We start from the raw sequence: 19,095 nt of genomic DNA, 5'->3' as shown, positions 1-19,095 counted from the left end.
TTATTAAAATACTTTCTTGAAAAAATTTTGTTGGTTGGTTGACATTGAAAATGTGAAATAATTAATACTCAATTTTTCAACGGTGGCAGGGTGGCGACTGTTGTGGTTGGGGAAACGGATTCTCTTCATTTTAAATGAAATGGAAAGTAGCCGATTAGTGTTAAAAGATGGGTGAAATTGTCTCAACATTAAAATTGAGATAATTTTACCACTCATATTTGTCTAACAGACTTTTCTTCATTTCATTTAAAATTGAGATGAATCTTTTCTGGTGATCAGGGGTTAGGTGTGGCATAGTGGAAGAAGAATGAGTGAGTTTATATAAGACAAATATTTGTTGAGTTGAGAAAGTAAACAAATGTAATTATGTAATGCATAATTTGTTTTTCATTTCAAGATAAAGATAAAGTTTTTTTTTACCGCAATCACTGATTTTTATCTAGTCAGTGATTCGTTCAAATCGAGTACAATGACCAAGACTTTAGACGAGTCAATTAAGCACCACTGGATGACAGGATCACAAAGACTTTGGATAATCCAAGGGACACCGCTAGCAGACAAAAGATTAGAGTTACTTTTTCTCTTTTGAGTGCTTTGGAGTACAAGTTATGGGCCCTGCGCTATTATCCATTCGCGCAACATAAGATTCCATTATAGATGTCCGTACATACCAGCTCATCCCTTCTATTATTTTCATTGCTACACCAGAATATTCAATTATTAATGTCCGTACATACCTGTTACTGTTCTTATCCTTGTGTTCTACTTGGGTTAAGTTTAATTTTAACAACGTGTATATAAATTTTTGTACTCTTTTCTTGAAGTTAGTTTTTAAGGATGAGTTATATCCAAAGTTTATATAATTTTGTACCAGAACTAAAAATACCAAGTTACGGATTCGAGTCACAATAGCTCACTCTATTGACATTAACCCGATGGTAGACATTTCGCTTTTTATGAGAACGTCCCGAATGTGGGTTATTCCTTCCTTGGCAAGCTACTTCAGTACTTTCTAATGCAATTAGATATCCATCTTCATTGTGATTTTGTTCGCAAGTGTCATGATTTTCCTGTGTGAATATGATGCATCTTGTGGGTTTTCTCAAATAACAATTCTCTTCCTGACCCGTGTTGATGGTGCAAACCATTTTGCTAAGACTTGGATGTAGATGTTGGTGTGACCTAACGACACAATGGTGCGATATGTTCTATGCTACTGGATTTTTTGGATGCTGATGGCATTAGACTTTATTTTTGTGTGCATCCAACACTTTTGTTAAGAGAAGGTTGTGCAACTTGGCATTATTTTCTTCCATCTTCTTCATCAAGCCTCTAAACATATCCATGAGGTTGTGCAACTTGGCATTAATATTTAATGACTTATCACTGAATTTTGGATAAACTATTATTGAATTTTAGATTCAATAGTAATTTTTATAACAAGTTAGCAAGTATGCATTTGAAAGTGGAGAGCGGGACTAATGACAAATGCTTGGAACGCTAAGCAAATGATAGATTTGGGTGTATTTGGCAATCCACTCACAATTTTTTTTTTAATAATTATAAAAAATGATTGATGTGATATAAAGATGAAAAAAGTTTTAAAATTTGTTGTAAGGAAAAAATAAAGAAAGTTGTTTAGTAATATGAAAGAAAAAAAAAAGTATAACTTTTTTGTAAAAGAAAATTGGTAACATGGTTTTTTATTTTTATTTTTTTTTTAAAAAAGGGTGGGTCTAGAAAGGAATTTACTAGCTAAATGTTGAAGATTCAATGACAGGCTTAGAAAAGAGAAATGTTAGGGTATCAAATCTTTTACCAAGATGATCATTGGAGATGATCAAAACAATTAATAAAAAGAAATGATACATATACCTAAAGCATTAGCATTTCTCTAAAAACAATTAAAAAAAAAAACACTTTCAATTTACTAGCAGAAGATCTAATGACTAGCTTAAAAAAAGAGAAATATTAAGGTACTAAATCTTTTACTAAAATGATGTGGAGCTTATTCATTGAAAATAATTAAAACGTACAATTAATAAAAAAAAAAAAAAAAAAAAAAATACTATGAGTACCAATAAATAAGATCCACATCATTTTAGTAAAAGATTTGGTACCTCTAGCATTTCTTTAAAATAAAAATAACAATAATAAAAACTTTTTTTATTTATTTTTGGGCTCTTGAGTCTCGACCTTTTTTCTACTACATGTAGAGTCCATGAATTAATGCTCCCTGCAAATAAACCCGTAGAGAAGAAAATGGCCACGTCAATACCCAACACCAGCAAAACGATAAGCTTGAAGCTTCTCGTATACAAGAGCTCTAACAAGGGAGCTCGTCTATCCGGAGGACGAGAGTTAGACGCTCGTCCGACTCTCGTCCTACGTGGCATGAAATTTAATATATTTTATATATATTTTTTTTAAAAAAAAATCAAAAACAAAATACAGCAGCACGCATGAAACACTTCCCCTTTCCCCCCATTTCTTCCCCCAAATGCCCTAAAATTTTCAAAATAAGCCACGCTGCTGCTGCTCTGTCTCCCCCTCCCACTATCCTCCTTCGCCCACCACGAACCACTTCCTCACCGAACGCACCGGCGACGCCCACCCACGGCACCAGCTCGAAATCCGATGACGCCCATTGACACAGGCCATGCCCACAGTCCAAAAAAGCACCACCCACCAAGACAAAGGGCCTACCGACCGAGACTGAGCGCCGCCCACCAAGACGAACGGGCCAACCGACATCGTCTCTCTCCCCTTTCTCTCTACGGTCCATCTCTCTCTGACTTATTGTTCATGGGTTTTTGAAGTGATTTCTCGGTATGGGTAGTTAAGATATGGGTTTGTTTGAAGTTATTGATGCTTGTGATTTATTTTTGTTCTTGAAAGTTAGATTTTTTTTCTGCAATTTTTTTTTTTTTTTTGGTTTATGAATATGAGGCTGGTTGTTTTTTTTTTTTTCTAGAAACAACAGATTGTTTTCCTTGGATTGGTGTTACTCGCTCTAAACACTAAAATATGATGATTTATTTTTGTTCTTGAAGGTTAGATTTTTTTTTCTGCAATTTTTTTTTTTTTTTTTGGTTTATGAATATGGGACTGGTTGTTGTTTTTTTAGAAACAACAGATTGTTTTCCTTAGATTGGTGTTACTTGCTCTAAACACTAAAATATGATGATTATAAGCTGCTCTCATTTCATTGCAAAACGATTTTACATTTTTTTTGTGTTCTCTGGAGCAATATTTTTTAATTGGATTTTTGTTCTTAGTCTCTGATGTTTGGTACATGGGTACGTGAGATTTTTTTTGGGTTTGTGTCATCATGTGGTTAGTGTTTTTTCTGAAATTTTTCTTAAATTTTGTTCAAGTAGTGTAAAAATAAATTAAAGATGATGGTATATTAACTTCTCCTTTATGATTGTGGAATGAAGCTTCCAGTTTTGATCATTTTTTGTTAATTAAGATTGTGCTGCTTTGTTTGTGTCATCATGTGGTTGAGACTGAGCCTCTTCTCAAGCTGATACCACTTGAGAATTTTTGACAGAGTGCTGGATTCTTTGTCTGTTTTCCTGTTTTAAGTTCTTTGCATAGGAGATGTGCTTATGCTTTTTTGTCTTCAACTGGGTTTCTATTGGGTATTCTATTTAGTTCTGGTATATGTTTTTGCTTTCTTGACATTGAATCACCTCCTGTACAGAAAAGCAGTTCAGGTTGCTTTGATCTTTTTCCCCTGCTTTGCCCAATTGTCTGATTGGTTGATGGTTTAGAAAAAAATATATCATATTGAAATTTTCATCTGTGGCTGGATATGATGGTTGGGACATATTTTGTTAATAGCAGAACTCAACATTTATGTTTAACAACAATATTATAGCAGTTTTGATTTTTAGTAATTAACAAAATAGAAGATACTTTAACTAATTCTGTAGCTTTATGTTAAAGGCATTAGTGTACTTATGATTATAGTTCAAGTTTAGGAATTTTAGTGTTTTATAATTTCACATTTAACTATAAGCTCTTGGAAAAAGCAAGTTGGTGGTTGTGAAATATGTGATTATTGTTGAGAGTAATTTCGTATTTAACTTTCATAAGGTTTGTACTTATGATTATGTTGATGAATAATTTTATTTCCTATTTGTTTCAGGCTTTCAAGATTTCACAGTCATCATGTCCTGTTGAAGGGGATATACTTATAAAAAAAAAAAATGTCCTGTTGAAGGAGATTTCATTTACGTCTTGTAAGTGTTAGGTTATTAAGCATTACCTGCAAAGTTGATATTCCATTTTTCCTGTTCTCTAACATGATCTTATATGTTTCAGGTGATATTATTGCTGGAATACGTGGAACGATATTCTCTTATGATGTGTCATTCTTGTGGGCAAATCTTGCTAATGTAACATGGTGATGTGAATTTAAAAATATGTAGTGCATTTTTATTGGGCTTATGTGAATTTTTTGTTGTACAAGGGCAATTCGGTTGTTGAACATCAGTTGCCTCTAAATGACTGGAATTAGATTTTGTAGGAATTATTGTATGTTTTAGCCTAATTTCAACAAGCCAAAGGCTGGTTGAAATGATTTCATATGAACTGAACGGTAAAAAGTGATTTGATTCAAGCCAAAGGCTGGTTGATGGAGCTGAATTTTTGGTAATTAGTTTATTGGAGGATTTTTGGTCGTTTTCTCCATTTAGGTTCTGAATTTTGGAGGCAGCTTAATGTGTCATTTGTTAGAGTAATTGTTATGGTGTAATTTGGGAAATAGTGATGAATGTTTCGTGTTTCCATCTTCATGTGGATTCTGATTTGAATGAATAAATTCTTCTTATTTTTGGTACCATAATTATTGGAAATACATAAACTAACGTGTATCCAAAGAAAAAGGGAAACCAAAAAGAAAAACAAAAAATCTTAACATTTTTCACAAATGATGCTCAAGGACTTGGTTCCGTTGCCTCATATCAACTACCATCAAGCTGTTGCCATTATGTCCATTAAAATCCAATGCAATCATCTTAAGGTACAAACCAAAAGAAATACGAACTTCACAAAATTAAATCTTGGCTGCATCAATTGGTCTCTTCCCTTGCTGGTAGTACTGGAAATAGATATCAACATAATTTTTCACCTCATTTCCCATCAAAGAACCATATATATGCATGTAACAATCAAAGGCCATCTTCACCTCATTTCCCATCAAAGAACCATATATATGCATGTAACAATCAAAGGCCATCTTTACCTCATTTCCCATCAAATAAAATTCTCAATGTTCAACAACTGAAATGAGGAAATAAATGCTTGTAGGACAACAGCATCCCAAGACCATGACCATAAAATGGAGAAAAAGTCTGAAATTATTCACAATACTTGTCACTAAATTACAGATTACTAGAACATATTACAAACAACACTAGGTTATGTCCACAAATTCATTCATCCCTAACCATTCCATAACTGCAATATATGCAAAAAAAAAAAAAAAAAAAAAAAAAAAAAAAAAAAAGCATTAAAGTTCCTCTATGGAGCCAAATAGCATCCCTTCCTTAGGTTCCTCAACATTTTTAACTTCATCTATGAGCTTCAGCTTGGAACTGCAATTGCCACACCATCTTTCAATTGTTCATCAGCTACAGTTTCTATTTCATCTTCATCTATGAGCTTTAGTTCGGAACAACAATTGTCCGCACCATCTTTCAATTGTTCATCAGCTACAGTTTCTATTCCATCTATATCAACATAAATAAAACATTATGTGAAGAACCCAACCATGTTTTCTAACTTTCACTCTACTACGATATGTTACAAAGATTAAAAGTAAGAATTAAAGGCCCAATATACCATTTTCGTGGTCTATTTGGATGGGCACAACATCATCAAATTGTTCATGTATCAACGAACAATCTTCTTCGCATTGTGACTTCAAGGCTGATTGCTCAAAGTCCATCTAAGAGTTATTTCGCATGAAAAGTTTAATCAATCAATTGTATTTAATCACTTGAGTGAATATAAAGCATATGGTAGAAACTAAAAATATATACATATACATAATATAGATCTTATCATAAGGAAAAACTAAGATGTTATGTGCATATAACCCAATCATAAGATCAAACAAAGCAGCACAATCTTAATTAACAAAAAAGGATCAAAACTGGAAGCCTCATTCCACAATCATAAAGGAGAAGTTAATATACCATCATTTTTAATTTATTTTTACACTACTTGAACAAAATTTAAGAAAAAACACTAACCACATGATGACACAAACCCAAAAAAAATCTCACGTACCCATATACCAAAAATCAGAGACTAAGAACAAAAATCCAATTAAAAAATATTGCTCCAGAGAACACAAAAAAATGTAAAATCATTTTACAATGAAATGAGAACAGCTTATGATCATCATATTTTAGTGGTTATAGCAAGTAACACCAATCCAAGGAAAACAATCTGTTGTTTCTAAAAAAAAAAAAAAAACCAGCCCCATATTCATAAACGAAAAAAAAAAAAAAAAAATTGCAGAAAAAAAAATCTAACATTCAAGAACAAAAATAAATCATCATATTTTAGTATTTAGAGCAAGTAACACCAATCCAAGGAAAACAATCTGTTGTTTCTAAAAAAAAAACAACCAGCCCCATATTCATAAACCAAAAAAAAAAAAAAAAAAATTGCAGAAAAAAAATCTAACCTTCAAGAACAAAAATAAATCACAAGCATCAATAACTTTAAACAAACCCATATCTTAACTACCTATACCGAGAAATCACTTCAAAAACCCATGAATAATAAGTCAGAGAGAGACGGACCGTAGAGAGAAAAGGGAGAGAGACGGTGTCGGTTAGCCCGTTCGTCTTGGTGGGCGATGCTTTTTTGGACTGTGGGTGTGGCCTGTGTCAATGGGCATCGCCGGATTTCGAGCAGGTGCCGTGGGTGGGCGTCGCCGGTGCGTTCGGTGAGGAAGTGGTTGGTGGTAGGCGAAGGAGGATAGTGGGAGGGGGAGACAGCGTGGTTTATTTTGAAAATTTTAGGGCATTTGGGGGAAGAAATGGGGGGAAAGGGGAAGTGTTTCACGCGTGCTGCTGTATTTTGTTTTTGATTTTTTTTTTTAAATATATATATAAAATATATTAAATTTCATGCCACATAGGACGAGAGTCGGACGAGCGTCTGACTCTCGTCCTCCGGATAGACAAGCTCCTAACAAGGTGCTGTTCGCAGAGGCCGGAAAGGAGTTCGTGGACTTCCTCTTCGGACTCATTCATATTCCCATTGGTTCCATAATGGGGCTTCTTTGGAGTCATGGCATACCTGGGCCTGGATCGCTGAGTAGCGTCTTTGAGAGTATCCAAAACCTTGACCCCACCTGTCTTCACCAAACCAAGGAAGAACTCTTGATGCCTGAACCGGCCTTCCCATCAAACACCCATCCGCCTCCCTTGTTGCTCAACTTCGTACCGCCAAAACAGCAGACCGGAGTTGATGATGAGAACCAGTTCTTCTCTTCGAAAACTCGTTTTGGTTCTCATGCTGTTGATCTGGAGTCTCTGATCCATAGTTCTCCTCTGAAGAGATCGGCGGTTAAAGACAAGGAGACAGGGTATGTTAAAGGTGTGGCAACATTTACGGTGATGGATAATTTGATGGTGAAACCCATGTCAACCATTACTAGCATCACCCTCCTCAATACCTTCAACGTCAAAGATGTCAGTTTGCTCCAGGAGAAGACGGTCAATGTTGACATAAAGAAGGTCTTCTTTAATTAATAGCTTCTTCTTTTTTTTTTTCTTAATTTTTTGAAGGATTTGCTGATGTTTGTTTGCTTGAATTTGTACTTGCTGTCTGTCTTCTTAGGGCTTGGAGATGGTGAAGGCTTCATTCGGGTCAACCACAGTTCTTACAGATGTTTTCCTTGAGGAGATAATTGCTTAGTCCTCTTCAACTTTGAAAGCCAATCCGAGTAGACATCAAGTGTGTAAATTAAGGGTTTTTATGTAATGTGAAGAGGCATTCTTCAAGGGTTTTATCATTTTGGAAAAACATAAAGGTAAAGGTAGAATTGCTGGGCTATGTGTAATTTATGGGTTTCACTTGATGAGTGGATTTGCCTAGCTTGTTTCCCTTGGGGAAGGTTATAGTTGTTGTTGTTTTTTCCTTTTCTTTTTCTGAAATGAACTTGTTTTCAATTAATGCTTTAGAAAAATTAATTATTTTTTGGTGTTTGACTTTTATTATTAAAATACTTTCTTGAAAAAATTTTGTTGGTTGGTTGACATTGAAAATGTGAAATAATTAATACTCAATTTTTCAACGGTGGCAGGGTGGCGACTGTTGTGGTTGGGGAAACGGATTCTCTTCATTTTAAATGAAATGGAGAGTAGCCGATTAGTGTTAAAAGATGGGTGAAATTGTCTCAACATTAAAATTGAGATAATTTTACCACTCATATTTGTCTAACAAACTTTTCTTCATTTCATTTAAAATTGAGATGAATCTTTTCCGGTGATCAGTGGTTAGGTGTGGCATAGTGGAAGAAGAATGAGTGAATGTTTATATAAGACAAATATTTGTTGAGTTGAGAAAGTAAACAAATGTAATTATGTAATGCCTAATTTGTTTTTCATTCCAAGATAAAGATAAAGTTTTTTTTTTACCGCAATCACTGATTTTTATCTAGTCAGTGATTCGTTCAAATTGAGTGAAATGACCAAGACTTTAGACGAGTCAATTAAGCATCACTGGATGACTGGATCACAAAGACTTTGGATAATCCAAGGGACACCGCTAGCAGACAAAAGATTAGAGTTACTTTTTCTCTTTTGAGTGCCTTGGAGTACAAGTTATGGGCCCTGCGCTGTTATTCATTCGCGCAACATAAGATTCCATTATAGATGTCCGTACATACCAGCTCATCCCTTCTATTATTTTCATTGCTACACCAGAATATTCAATTATTAATGTCCGTACATACCTGTTACTGTTCTTATCCTTATGTTCTACCTGGGTTATGTTTAATTTTAACAACGTGTATATAAATTTTTGTACTCTTTTCTTGAAGTTAGTTTTTAAGGATGAGTTATATCCAAAGTTTATATAATTTTGTACCAGAACTAAAAATACCAAGTTACGGATTCGAGTCACAATAGCTCACTCTATTGACATTAACCCGATGGTAGACATTTCGCTTTTTATGAGAACGTCCCGAATGTGGGTTATTCCTTCCTTGGCAAGCTGCTTCAGTACTTTCTAATGCAATTAGATATCCATCTTCATTGTGATTTTGTTCGCAAGTGTCATGATTTTCCTGTGTGAATATGATGCATCTTGTGGGTTTTCTCAAATAACAATTCTCTTCCTGACTCGTGTTGATGGTGCAAACCATTTTGCTAAGACTTGGATGTAGATGTTGGTGTGACCTAACGACACAATGGTGCGATATGTTCTATGCTACTGGATTTTTTGGATGCTGATGGCATTAGACTTTATTTTTGTGTGCATCCAACACTTTTGTTAAGAGAAGGTTGTGCAACTTGGCATTATTTTCTTCCATCTTCTTCATCAAGCCTCTAAACATATCCATGAGGTTGTGCAACTTGGCATTAATATTTAATGAGTACTTATCACTGAATTTTGGATAAATTATTATTGAATTTTAGATTCAATAGTAATTTTTAGTAACAAGTTAGCGAGTATGCATTTGAAAGTGGAGAGTGGGACTAATAACAAATGCTTGGAACGCTAAGCAAAGGATAGATTTGGGTGTATTTGGCAATCCACTCACAATTTTTTTTCTTAATAATTATAAAAAATGATTGATGTGATATAAAGATGAAAAAGTTTTAAAATTTGTTGTGAGGAGAAAATAAAGAAAGTTGTTTGATAATATGAAAGAAAAAAAAAAAAAAAGTATAACTTTTTTATAAAAGAAAATTGGTAACATGGCTTTTTATTTTTATTTTTTTTAAAAAAAATGGTGGGTCTGGAAAGGAATTTACTAGCTAAATGTTGAAGATCCAATGACAGGCTTAGAAAAGAGAAATGTTAGGGTATCAAATCTTTTACCAAGATGATCATTGGAGATGATCAAAACAATTAATAAAAAGAAATGATACAGATACCTTTAGCATTAGCATTTCTCTAAAAACAATTAAAAAAAAACACTTTTAATTTACTAGCAGAAGATCTAATGACTAGCTTAAAAAAAGAGAAATATAAGGTATTAAATCTTTTACTAAAATGATGTGGAGCTTATTCATTGAAAATAATTAAAACGTACAATTAATAATAAAAAAAAAAATGCTATGAATACCAATAAATAAGATCCACATCATTTTAGTAAAAGATTTGGTACCTCTAGCATTTCTTTAAAATAATAATAACAATAATAAAAACTTTTTTTATTTATTTTTGGGCTCTTGAGTCTTGACCTTTTTTCTACTACATGTAGAGTCCATGAATTAATGCTCCCTGCAAATAAACCCGTAGAGAAGAAAATGGCCACGTCAATACCCAACACCAGCAAAACAATAAGCTTGAAGCTTCTCGTATACAAGAGCTCTAACAAGGGAGCTCGTCTATTCGGAGGACGAGAGTCAGACGCTCGTCCGACTCTCGTCCTACATGGCATGAAATTTAATATATTTTATATATATATTTTAAAAAAAAAAAATCAAAAACAAAATACAGCAGCACGCGTGAAACACTTCCCCTTTCCCCCCATTTCTTCCCCCAAATGCCCTAAAATTTTCAAAATAAGCCACGCTGCTGCTGCTCTGTCTCCCCCTCCCACTATCCTCCTTCACCCACCACCAACCACTTCCTCATCGAACGCATCGGCGACGCCCACCCACAGCACCAGCTCGAAATCCGGCAACGCCCATTGACACAGGCCATGCCCACAGTCTAAAAAAGCACCGCCCACCAAGACAAAGGGCCTACCGACCGAGACCGAGCGCCGCCCACCAAGACGAACGGGCCAACCGACACCGTCTCTCTCCCCTTTCTCTCTACGGTCCGTCTCTCTCTGACTTATTGTTAATGGGTTTTTGAAGTGATTTCTCGGTATGAGTAGTTAAGATATGGGTTTGTTTGAAGTTATTGATGCTTGTGATTTATTTTTGTTCTTGAAGGTTAGATTTTTTTTTTCTGCAATTTTTTTTTTTTTTTGGTTTATGAATATGGGGCTGGTTGTTTTTTTTCTTCTAGAAACAACAGATTGTTTTCCTTGGATTGGTGTTACTTGCTCTAAACACTAAAATATGATGATTTATTTTTGTTCTTGAAGGTTAGATTTTTTTTTTTCTGCAATTTTTTTTTTTTTGGTTTATGAATATGGGGCTGGTTGTTTTTTTTTTAGAAACAACATATTGTTTTCCTTGGATTGGTGTTAGTTGCTCTAAACACTAAAATATGATGATTATAAGCTGCTCTCATTTCATTGCAAAACGATTTTACATTTTTTTTTGTGTTCTCTGGAGCAATATTTTTTAATTGGATTTTTGTTCTTAGTCTCCGATTTTTGGTACATGGGTACGTGAGATTTTTTTTGGGTTTGTGTCATCATGTGGTTAGTGTTTTTTCTGATATTTTTCTTAAATTTTGTTCAAGTAGTGTAAAAATAAATTAAAGATGATGGTATATTAACTTCTCCTTTTATGATTGTGGAATGAGGCTTCCAGTTTTGATCCTTTTTTGTTAATTAAGATTGTGCTGCTTTGTTTGTGTCATCCTGTGGTTGAGACTGAGCCTCTTCTCAAGCTGATCCCACTTGGGAATTTTTGACAGAGTGCTGGATTCTTTGTCTATTTTCCTGTTTTAAGTTCTTTGCATGGGAGATGTGCTTGTGCTTTTTTGTCTTCAACTGGGATTCTATTGGGTATTCTGTTTAGTTATGGTATATGTTTTTGCTTTCTTGACATTGAATCACTTCCTGTACAGAAAAGCAGTTCAGGTTGCTTTGATCTTTTTCCCCTGCTTTGCCCAATTGTCTGATTGGTTGACGGTTTAGAAAAAAATATATCATATTGAAATTTTTATCTGTGGCTGGATATGATGGTTGAGACATATTTTTTTAATAGCAGAACTCAACATTTATGTTTAACAGCAATATTATAGCAGTTTTGATTTTTAGTAATTAACAAAATAGAAGATACTTTAACTAATTCTGTAGCTTTATGTTAAAGGCATTAGTGTACTTATGATTATAGTTCAAGTTTAGGAATTTTAGTGTTTTATAATTTCACATTTAACTATAAGCTCTTGGAAAGAGCAAGTTGGTGGTTGTGAAATATGTGATTATTGTTGAGAGTAATTTCGTATTCAACTTTCATAAGGTTTGTACTTATGATTATGTTGATGAATAATTTTATTTCCTATTTGTTTCAGGTTTTCAAGATTTCACAGTCATCATGTCCTGTTGAAGGGGATATACTTATAAAAAAAAAAATGTCCTGTTGAAGGAGATTTCATTTACGTCTTGTAAGTGTTAGGTTATTAAGCATTACCTGCAAAGTTGATATTCCATTTTTCCTGTTGTCTAACATTATCTTATATGTTTCAGGTGATATTATTGCTGGAATACGTGGAACGATATTCTCTTATGATGTGTCATTCTTGTGGGCAAATTTTGCTAATGTAACATGGTGATGTGAATTTAAAAATATGTAGTGCATTTTTATTGGGCTTATGTGAATTTTTTGTTGTACAAGGGCAATTCGGTTGTTGAACATCAGTTGCCTCTAAATGACTGGAATTAGATTTTGTAGGAATTATTGTATGTTTTAGCCTAATTTCAACAAGCCAAAGGCTGGTTGAACTGATTTCATATGAACTGAACGGTAAAAAGTGATTTGATTCAAGCCAAAGGCTGGTTGATGGAGCTGAATTTTTGGTAATTAGTTTATTGGAGGATTTTGGTCGTTTTCTCTAGGGGTGAGCAAAAACCCGCAAACCCGCCCCAACCCGCACCCCCCGCCCCTCCCCGCCCCTAAAATTGCGGTTTTTGATTTTTTTTTTACGGGTACGGGTTGAATTTTAACCAACCCGTGCGGGGCGGGGCGGGGCGCGGGTTTAATCTTTTTTTTTTCCCCGGATCCCCGCCCCGCCCCGCCCCTCCCCGCGCCCCCCCCCCTCATATATTTTCCTTTTCTTCTAGATTCTTCTTCTTCTCTTCTTCCTTCTTTTTCTCTTCTTCTTCACAGATTCACAACCACCATCTCATATATTTTCTTTTTCTTTTTCTTCCAGATTTTTCTTCTTCTTCTTGCACCATTCTTCTTCTCTTCTTCCTTATTTTTCTCTTATTCTTCACAGATTCACAGCCCCCCTCTCATATATTTTCTTTTTCTTTTTCTCCCAGATTTTTCTTCTTCTTCCTGCACCATTCTTCTTCTCTTCTTCCTTATTTTTCTCTTCTTCTTCACAAATTCACAGCCCCCCTCTCATATATTTTCTTTTTCTTTTTCTTCCAGATTTTTCTTCTTCTTTCTACACCATTCTTCTTCTCTTCTTCTTCACAGAATCACCCCCCTCTCATATATTTTCTTTTCTTTTTCTTCCTGCACCATTTTTTTTTTTTTTTTGTTTAGGTGTTCTACACCCGTGGGGATCCCCGCATACCCGCGGGGATCCCCGCCCCTCAACCCCGCCCCATCCCCACCCTCCCCATGCGGGTGCATGGGGATTTTTGCGGGTTGCGGGTTTCCCAAAGGAAACCCGCACCCCTGCGGGGCGGGGCCAAAAAAAGGGCATCCCCGCCCCCCCCCCCCCCCCCCCCCCCCCCCCCCCGCCCCATGCTCAGCCCTAGTTTTCTCCATTTAGGTTCTGAATTTTGGAGGCAGCTTAATGTGTCATTTGTTAGAGTAATTGTTATCGTGTAATTTGGAAAATAGTGATGAATGTTTCGTGTTTCCATCTTCATGTGGATTCTGATTCGAATGAATAAATTCTTCTTATTTTTGGTACCATAATTATTGGAAATACATAAACTAACGTGTATCCAAAGAAAAAGGGAAACCGAAAAGAAAAACAAAAAATCTTAACATTTTTCACAAATGATGCTCAAGGACTTGGTTCCGTTGCCTCATATCAACTACCATCAAGCTGTTGCCATTATGTCCATTAAAATCCAATGCAATCATCTTAAGGTACAAACCAAAAGAAATAATGACATCACAAAATTAAATCTTGGCTGCATCAATTGGTCTCTTCCCTTGCTGGTAGTACTGGAAATAGATATCAACATAATTTTTCACCTCATTTCCCATCAAAGAACCATATATATGCATGTAACAATCAAAGGTCATCTTCACCTCATTTCCCATCAAAGAACCATATATATGCATGTAACAATCAAAGGCCATCTTTACCTCATTTCCCATCAAATAAAATTCTCAATGTTCAACAACTGAAATGAGGAAATAAATGCTTGTAGGACAACAGCATCCCAAGACCATGACCATAAAATGGAGAAAAAGGCTGAAATTATTCACAATACTTGTCACTAAATTACAGATTACTAGAACATATTACAAACAACACTAGGTTATGTCCACAAATTCATTCATCCCTAACCATTCCATAACTGCAATATATGCAAAAAAAAAAAAAAAAAAAAAAAAAACAAGCATTAAAGTTCCTCTATGGAGCCAAATAGCATCCCTTCCTTGGGTTCCTCAACATTTTTAACTTCATTTATGAGCTTCAGCTTGGAACTGCAATTGTCCACACCATCTTTCAATTGTTCATCAGCTACAGTTTCTATTTCATCTTCACCTATGAGCTTCAGTTCGGAACAACAATTGTCCGCACCATCTTTCAATTATTCATCAGCTACAATTTCTATTCCATCTATATCAACATAAATAAAACATTATGTGAAGAACCCAACCATGTTTTCTAACTTTCACTCTACTACGATATGTTACAAAAATTAAAAGTAAGAATTAAAGGCCCAATATACCATTTTCGTGGTCTATTTGGATGGGCACAACATCATCAAATTGTTCATGTATCAACGAACAATCTTCTTCGTATTGTGACTTCAAGGCTGATTGCTCAAAGTCTATCTAAGAGTTATTTCGCATAAAAAGTTTAATCAATCAATTGTATTTAATCACTTGAGTGAGTATAAAGCATATGGTAGAAACTAAAAATATATACATATACATAATATAAATCTTATCATAAGGAAGAACTAAGATGTTATGTGCATATAACCCAATCATAAGATCAAACAAAGCAGCACAATCTTAATTAACAAAAAAGGATCAAAACTGGAAGCCTCATTCCACAATCATAAAGGAGAAGTTAATATACCATCATTTTTAATTTATTTTTACACTACTTAAACAAAATTTAAGAAAAAACACTAACCACATGATGACACAAACCCAAAAAAAATCTCACGTACCCATATACCAAAAATCAGAGACTAAGAACAAAAATCCAATTAAAAAATATTGCTCCAAAGAACACAAAAAAATGTAAAATCATTTTGCAATGAAATGAGAGCAGCTTATAATCATCATATTTTAGTGGTTAGAGCAAGTAACACCAATCCAAGGAAAACAATCTGTTGTTTCTAAAAAAAAAAAAAAACAACCAGCCCCATATTCATAAACGAAAAAAAAAATTGCAGAAAAAAAATCTAACATTCAAGAACAAAAATAAATCATCATATTTTAGTGTTTAGAGCAAGTAACACCAATCCAAGGAAAACAATCTGTTGTTTCTAAAAAAAAAAAACAACCAGCCCCATATTCATAAACCAAAAAAAAAAAAAAAATTGCAGAAAAAAAATCTAACCTTCAAGAACAAAAATAAATCACAAGCATCAATAACTTCAAACAAACCCATATCTTAACTACCCATACCGAGAAATCACTTCAAAAACCCATGAATAATAAGTCAGAGAGAGACGGACCGTAGAGAGAAAAGGGAGAGAGACGGTGTCGGTTGGCCCGTTCGTCTTGGTGGGCGGCGCTCGGTCTCGGTCGGTAGGCCCTTTGTCTTGGTGGGCGGTGCTTTTTTGGACTGTGGGCGTGGCCTGTGTCAATGGGCGTCGCCGGATTTCGAGCTGGTGCCGTGGGTGGGCGTCGCCGGTGCGTTCGGTGAGGAAGTGGTTGGTGGTGGGCGAAGGAGGATAGTGGGAGGGGGAGACAGAGCAGCAGCAGCGTGGCTTATTTTGAAAATTTTAGGGCATTTGGAGGAAGAAATGGGGGGAAAGGGGAAGTGTTTCACGCGTGCTGCTGTATTTTGTTTTTGATTTTTTTTTTTAAATATATATATAAAATATATTAAATTTCATGCCACATAGGACGAGAGTCGGACGAGCGTCTGACTCTCGTCCTCCGGATAGACGAGCTCCTAACAAGGTGCTGTTCGCAGAGGCCGGAAAGGAGTTCGTGGACTTCCTCTTCGGACTCATTCATATTCCCATTGGTTCCATAATGGGGCTTCTTTGGAGTCATGGCATACCTGGGCCTGGATCGATGAGTAGAGTCTATGAGAGTATCCAAAACCTTGATCCCACCTGTCTTCACCAAACCAAGGAAGAACTCCTGATGCCTGAACCGGCGTTCCCATCAAGCACTCATTTATTTTCTTTAATTCATGCCTTCTTTTTTTTTTTTTCTTAATTTTTTGAAGCGTTTGCTAAATGTTTGTTTGAATTAATTTGTGATGTCTGTCTTCTTAGGGCTTGGAGCTGGTGAAGGCTTCATTCGGGTCAACCACAGTTCTTACAGTCTTACAGATGTTTTCCTTGGGAATAAGCTAGGTAGTTGAGGGGCTAATGCCTTAACTTCTCTTCAACTCGACTAGCTTTACCTGCGGAATTCTCCAATAACTTTCTCTCAGAATTTGCTTTATAGACATGAAGAGTGGAATCAGGAGTGCCAAGTACTATGTATGCATGTGTAATTATGGGTTTTTATGTTGAGTGAAAAGGAAAAACTTTTTTAGAGTGATTTTATTTTATTTTTTTGAAAAAAATGTTCTCTACGTGATATGAAGAAAAGAGTAGTTTTAGAGTGTTTATCTGGTGCTCCCCTAGGAGGCTGCCAGATAGATTGCTAGCCTTCAAGGCTACCACTATATGTACATATATTCCACGAGAGAAATGATATAAATACATTTTTTACACATTTTATTTTTAAATTTATTATTGAATTTATGAGATCCACACTGAGTCCCACAAATTCAATGGTAAATTTAAAACTTGGTTGTATGGAGTTGTATAGAAAATATATGTATGTATCATTAATTTCTCATCCCACAATGGCCATTGCAGGATCACCAAACAATCCCTAGTCATTGTGGATCGAGCAACCACCACAAGTCTTCACACCGGCCTTCACTTTTAATTTTTTTTTAAAATGGAATAAAGCACCCCCAATAAAATGAACATATGTTTTTAAAACATGGTGTGAGAACCATGGGTTGGTCGTGGATCAAAAGAGATTTTTTTAAAAAAAAAAATCTTGTGCAGGGCATTTTTATCATTTTAAGTCGCATGAAATTACTATTATACCCATTCTTTTAAGATTTAATAGAAAATCCTTCCATAACGAGAATATTGCAATCACGATAAGAGATTGAAGAGTCCATTACAAATGTGGTAATAGTTTGAAAAGATAAATGTAGATTTTCCGAAATAAAAAGAGCAAACTCAATTGGATATCCTAGGCGAGATGCTCCCTAAAATAAAGTCTTGTCTTTTTAGCAAAGTAGAAGAAAGTTACTGTTATTATTTGATAGATTTTGTAGCGAAACTGGTAGCAGCCATAAATCACAACCAGCTAGCATATTTTACTCCTCCTTACTGCCCTTTATGTAATTTTTGCAAGTGGAGCTAGGGCTTCATAGAATTAATGGGTTTGCCCCGGTGTATAAAAGGGTTTTACAAGGCATCCTTAAGTTTATAAAGGAAGTAGCTTAAGGCTTGGTCTAATTTAAAATTCTCCCCAAGATTATACAGATTTTCAATATACACCCATCTGGGCCATCAACATTTGGAATGATGATTTTCTCGAAATAAAAATGGGTATTACTAAGAATATTAAATGTTATAATAGAATAATCATTCATATTCTTTTGTTTGGTAACAACACAAGAATGACTAATGTTTTTCCACCCCTATCAGCCATAATCCATACCCGTGCAAAGTGCCCTCTTCCACATGGATCAGATAAGAATCCAGCTTCACTAGCAGACGTGGCCTTAAGAAACTGTTTGTACTTAAGGAAATTCAAACCTTAGACTTGATAGAGATGCCACCAAAACCAAGTCATTTTATATTGGCAGATCCCCTATTGCCTAACTTGGCGTCTCCTTCGTTGTAACCTCATGTCTGAAGCTCTCCACCCTAGTGGGGTCAAATTTTACTCTTTCGCCCGCAAGCGATCCTTGGAAACATTGGTTAATAGCTTCAAGCAATGTGCACTGTGTGGTGTGTGGGGTTGTGCAGTGCAGTGGTACACAAGGATCACAACCAAAAAACAGATGCAGGGGGCTTGCAAGTTGCAAATACAAGAACCACTATTTTAAAGAAAAATAAATGCAGAAGAATTAACCCGACTTTGATGCCAGTGTTAGAAATATAATACAATGGAAACATAAAATTACGGTACCTCTCATACATTGATAACAGGATATGATCATGTTTTAAAGAGACAAATAATTTCACAACACTTGTTTTTGCTTCCACACCATTGAACGTGTGGGCTCTTGTATATTTATAAGACTTTCAGTTACATCATTTCTTTCATACCATATTTTTCCATCAATTTCTTTCATACATCATCATCAAAAACAAAAAGAATGAAGCTACAAAATTTCAAAGAATCACTTGCTTAAAGAATGTACAAGTATTTTCTGATGCATAGTGGGACGGTTTTGATCTCCTTTATCTCCTTTGATCTCTATTGTCTTCCAACGTAAGAAGAACAAGGCCAAAGGTGCTATCGATAAAGGACACTAGATCATGAATGAGTTTTCTCTTCGAGACTATTCATGTTAGCTAGCATATATTTGATTATTCAGCACATATATTTAGCCTTAATATCAGTTGTAGATATTATGTAA

General features: G+C 35.1%; 1 protein-coding gene across 1 annotated transcript; it reads left to right on the top strand.

Annotated features, from left to right (window-relative positions):
- Positions 1–7,151: 7,151 nt before the first annotated feature.
- LOC133876852 (uncharacterized) lies at positions 7,152–8,147 on the top strand. The gene is made up of 2 exons (XM_062315093.1): positions 7,152–7,763; positions 7,867–8,147. Exons 1-2 carry the CDS (start codon positions 7,152–7,154, stop codon positions 7,942–7,944), a joined length of 690 nt encoding a protein of 229 aa, XP_062171077.1. The 3' UTR covers positions 7,945–8,147.
- The last annotated feature ends 10,948 nt before the right edge of the window (positions 8,148–19,095 follow it).

This window comes from Alnus glutinosa, chromosome 9, assembly GCF_958979055.1.
Source record: "Alnus glutinosa chromosome 9, dhAlnGlut1.1, whole genome shotgun sequence".
Lineage (NCBI taxonomy): Eukaryota > Viridiplantae > Streptophyta > Magnoliopsida > Fagales > Betulaceae > Alnus > Alnus glutinosa.
This window is presented reverse-complemented; position numbering and strand designations above follow the sequence as displayed.

What these genes read in the sequence shown, in the direction of transcription:
- LOC133876852 (XM_062315093.1), top strand. Translation starts at nt 7,152, where the DNA reads ATGCCACATAGGACGAGAGTCGGACGAGCGTCTGACTCTCGTCCTCCG. An exon ending in TCAATGTTGACATAAAGAAG is followed by an intron (nt 7,764 to 7,866) that starts GTCTTCTTTAAT and finishes CTGTCTTCTTAG; the next exon opens with GGCTTGGAGATGGTGAAGGC.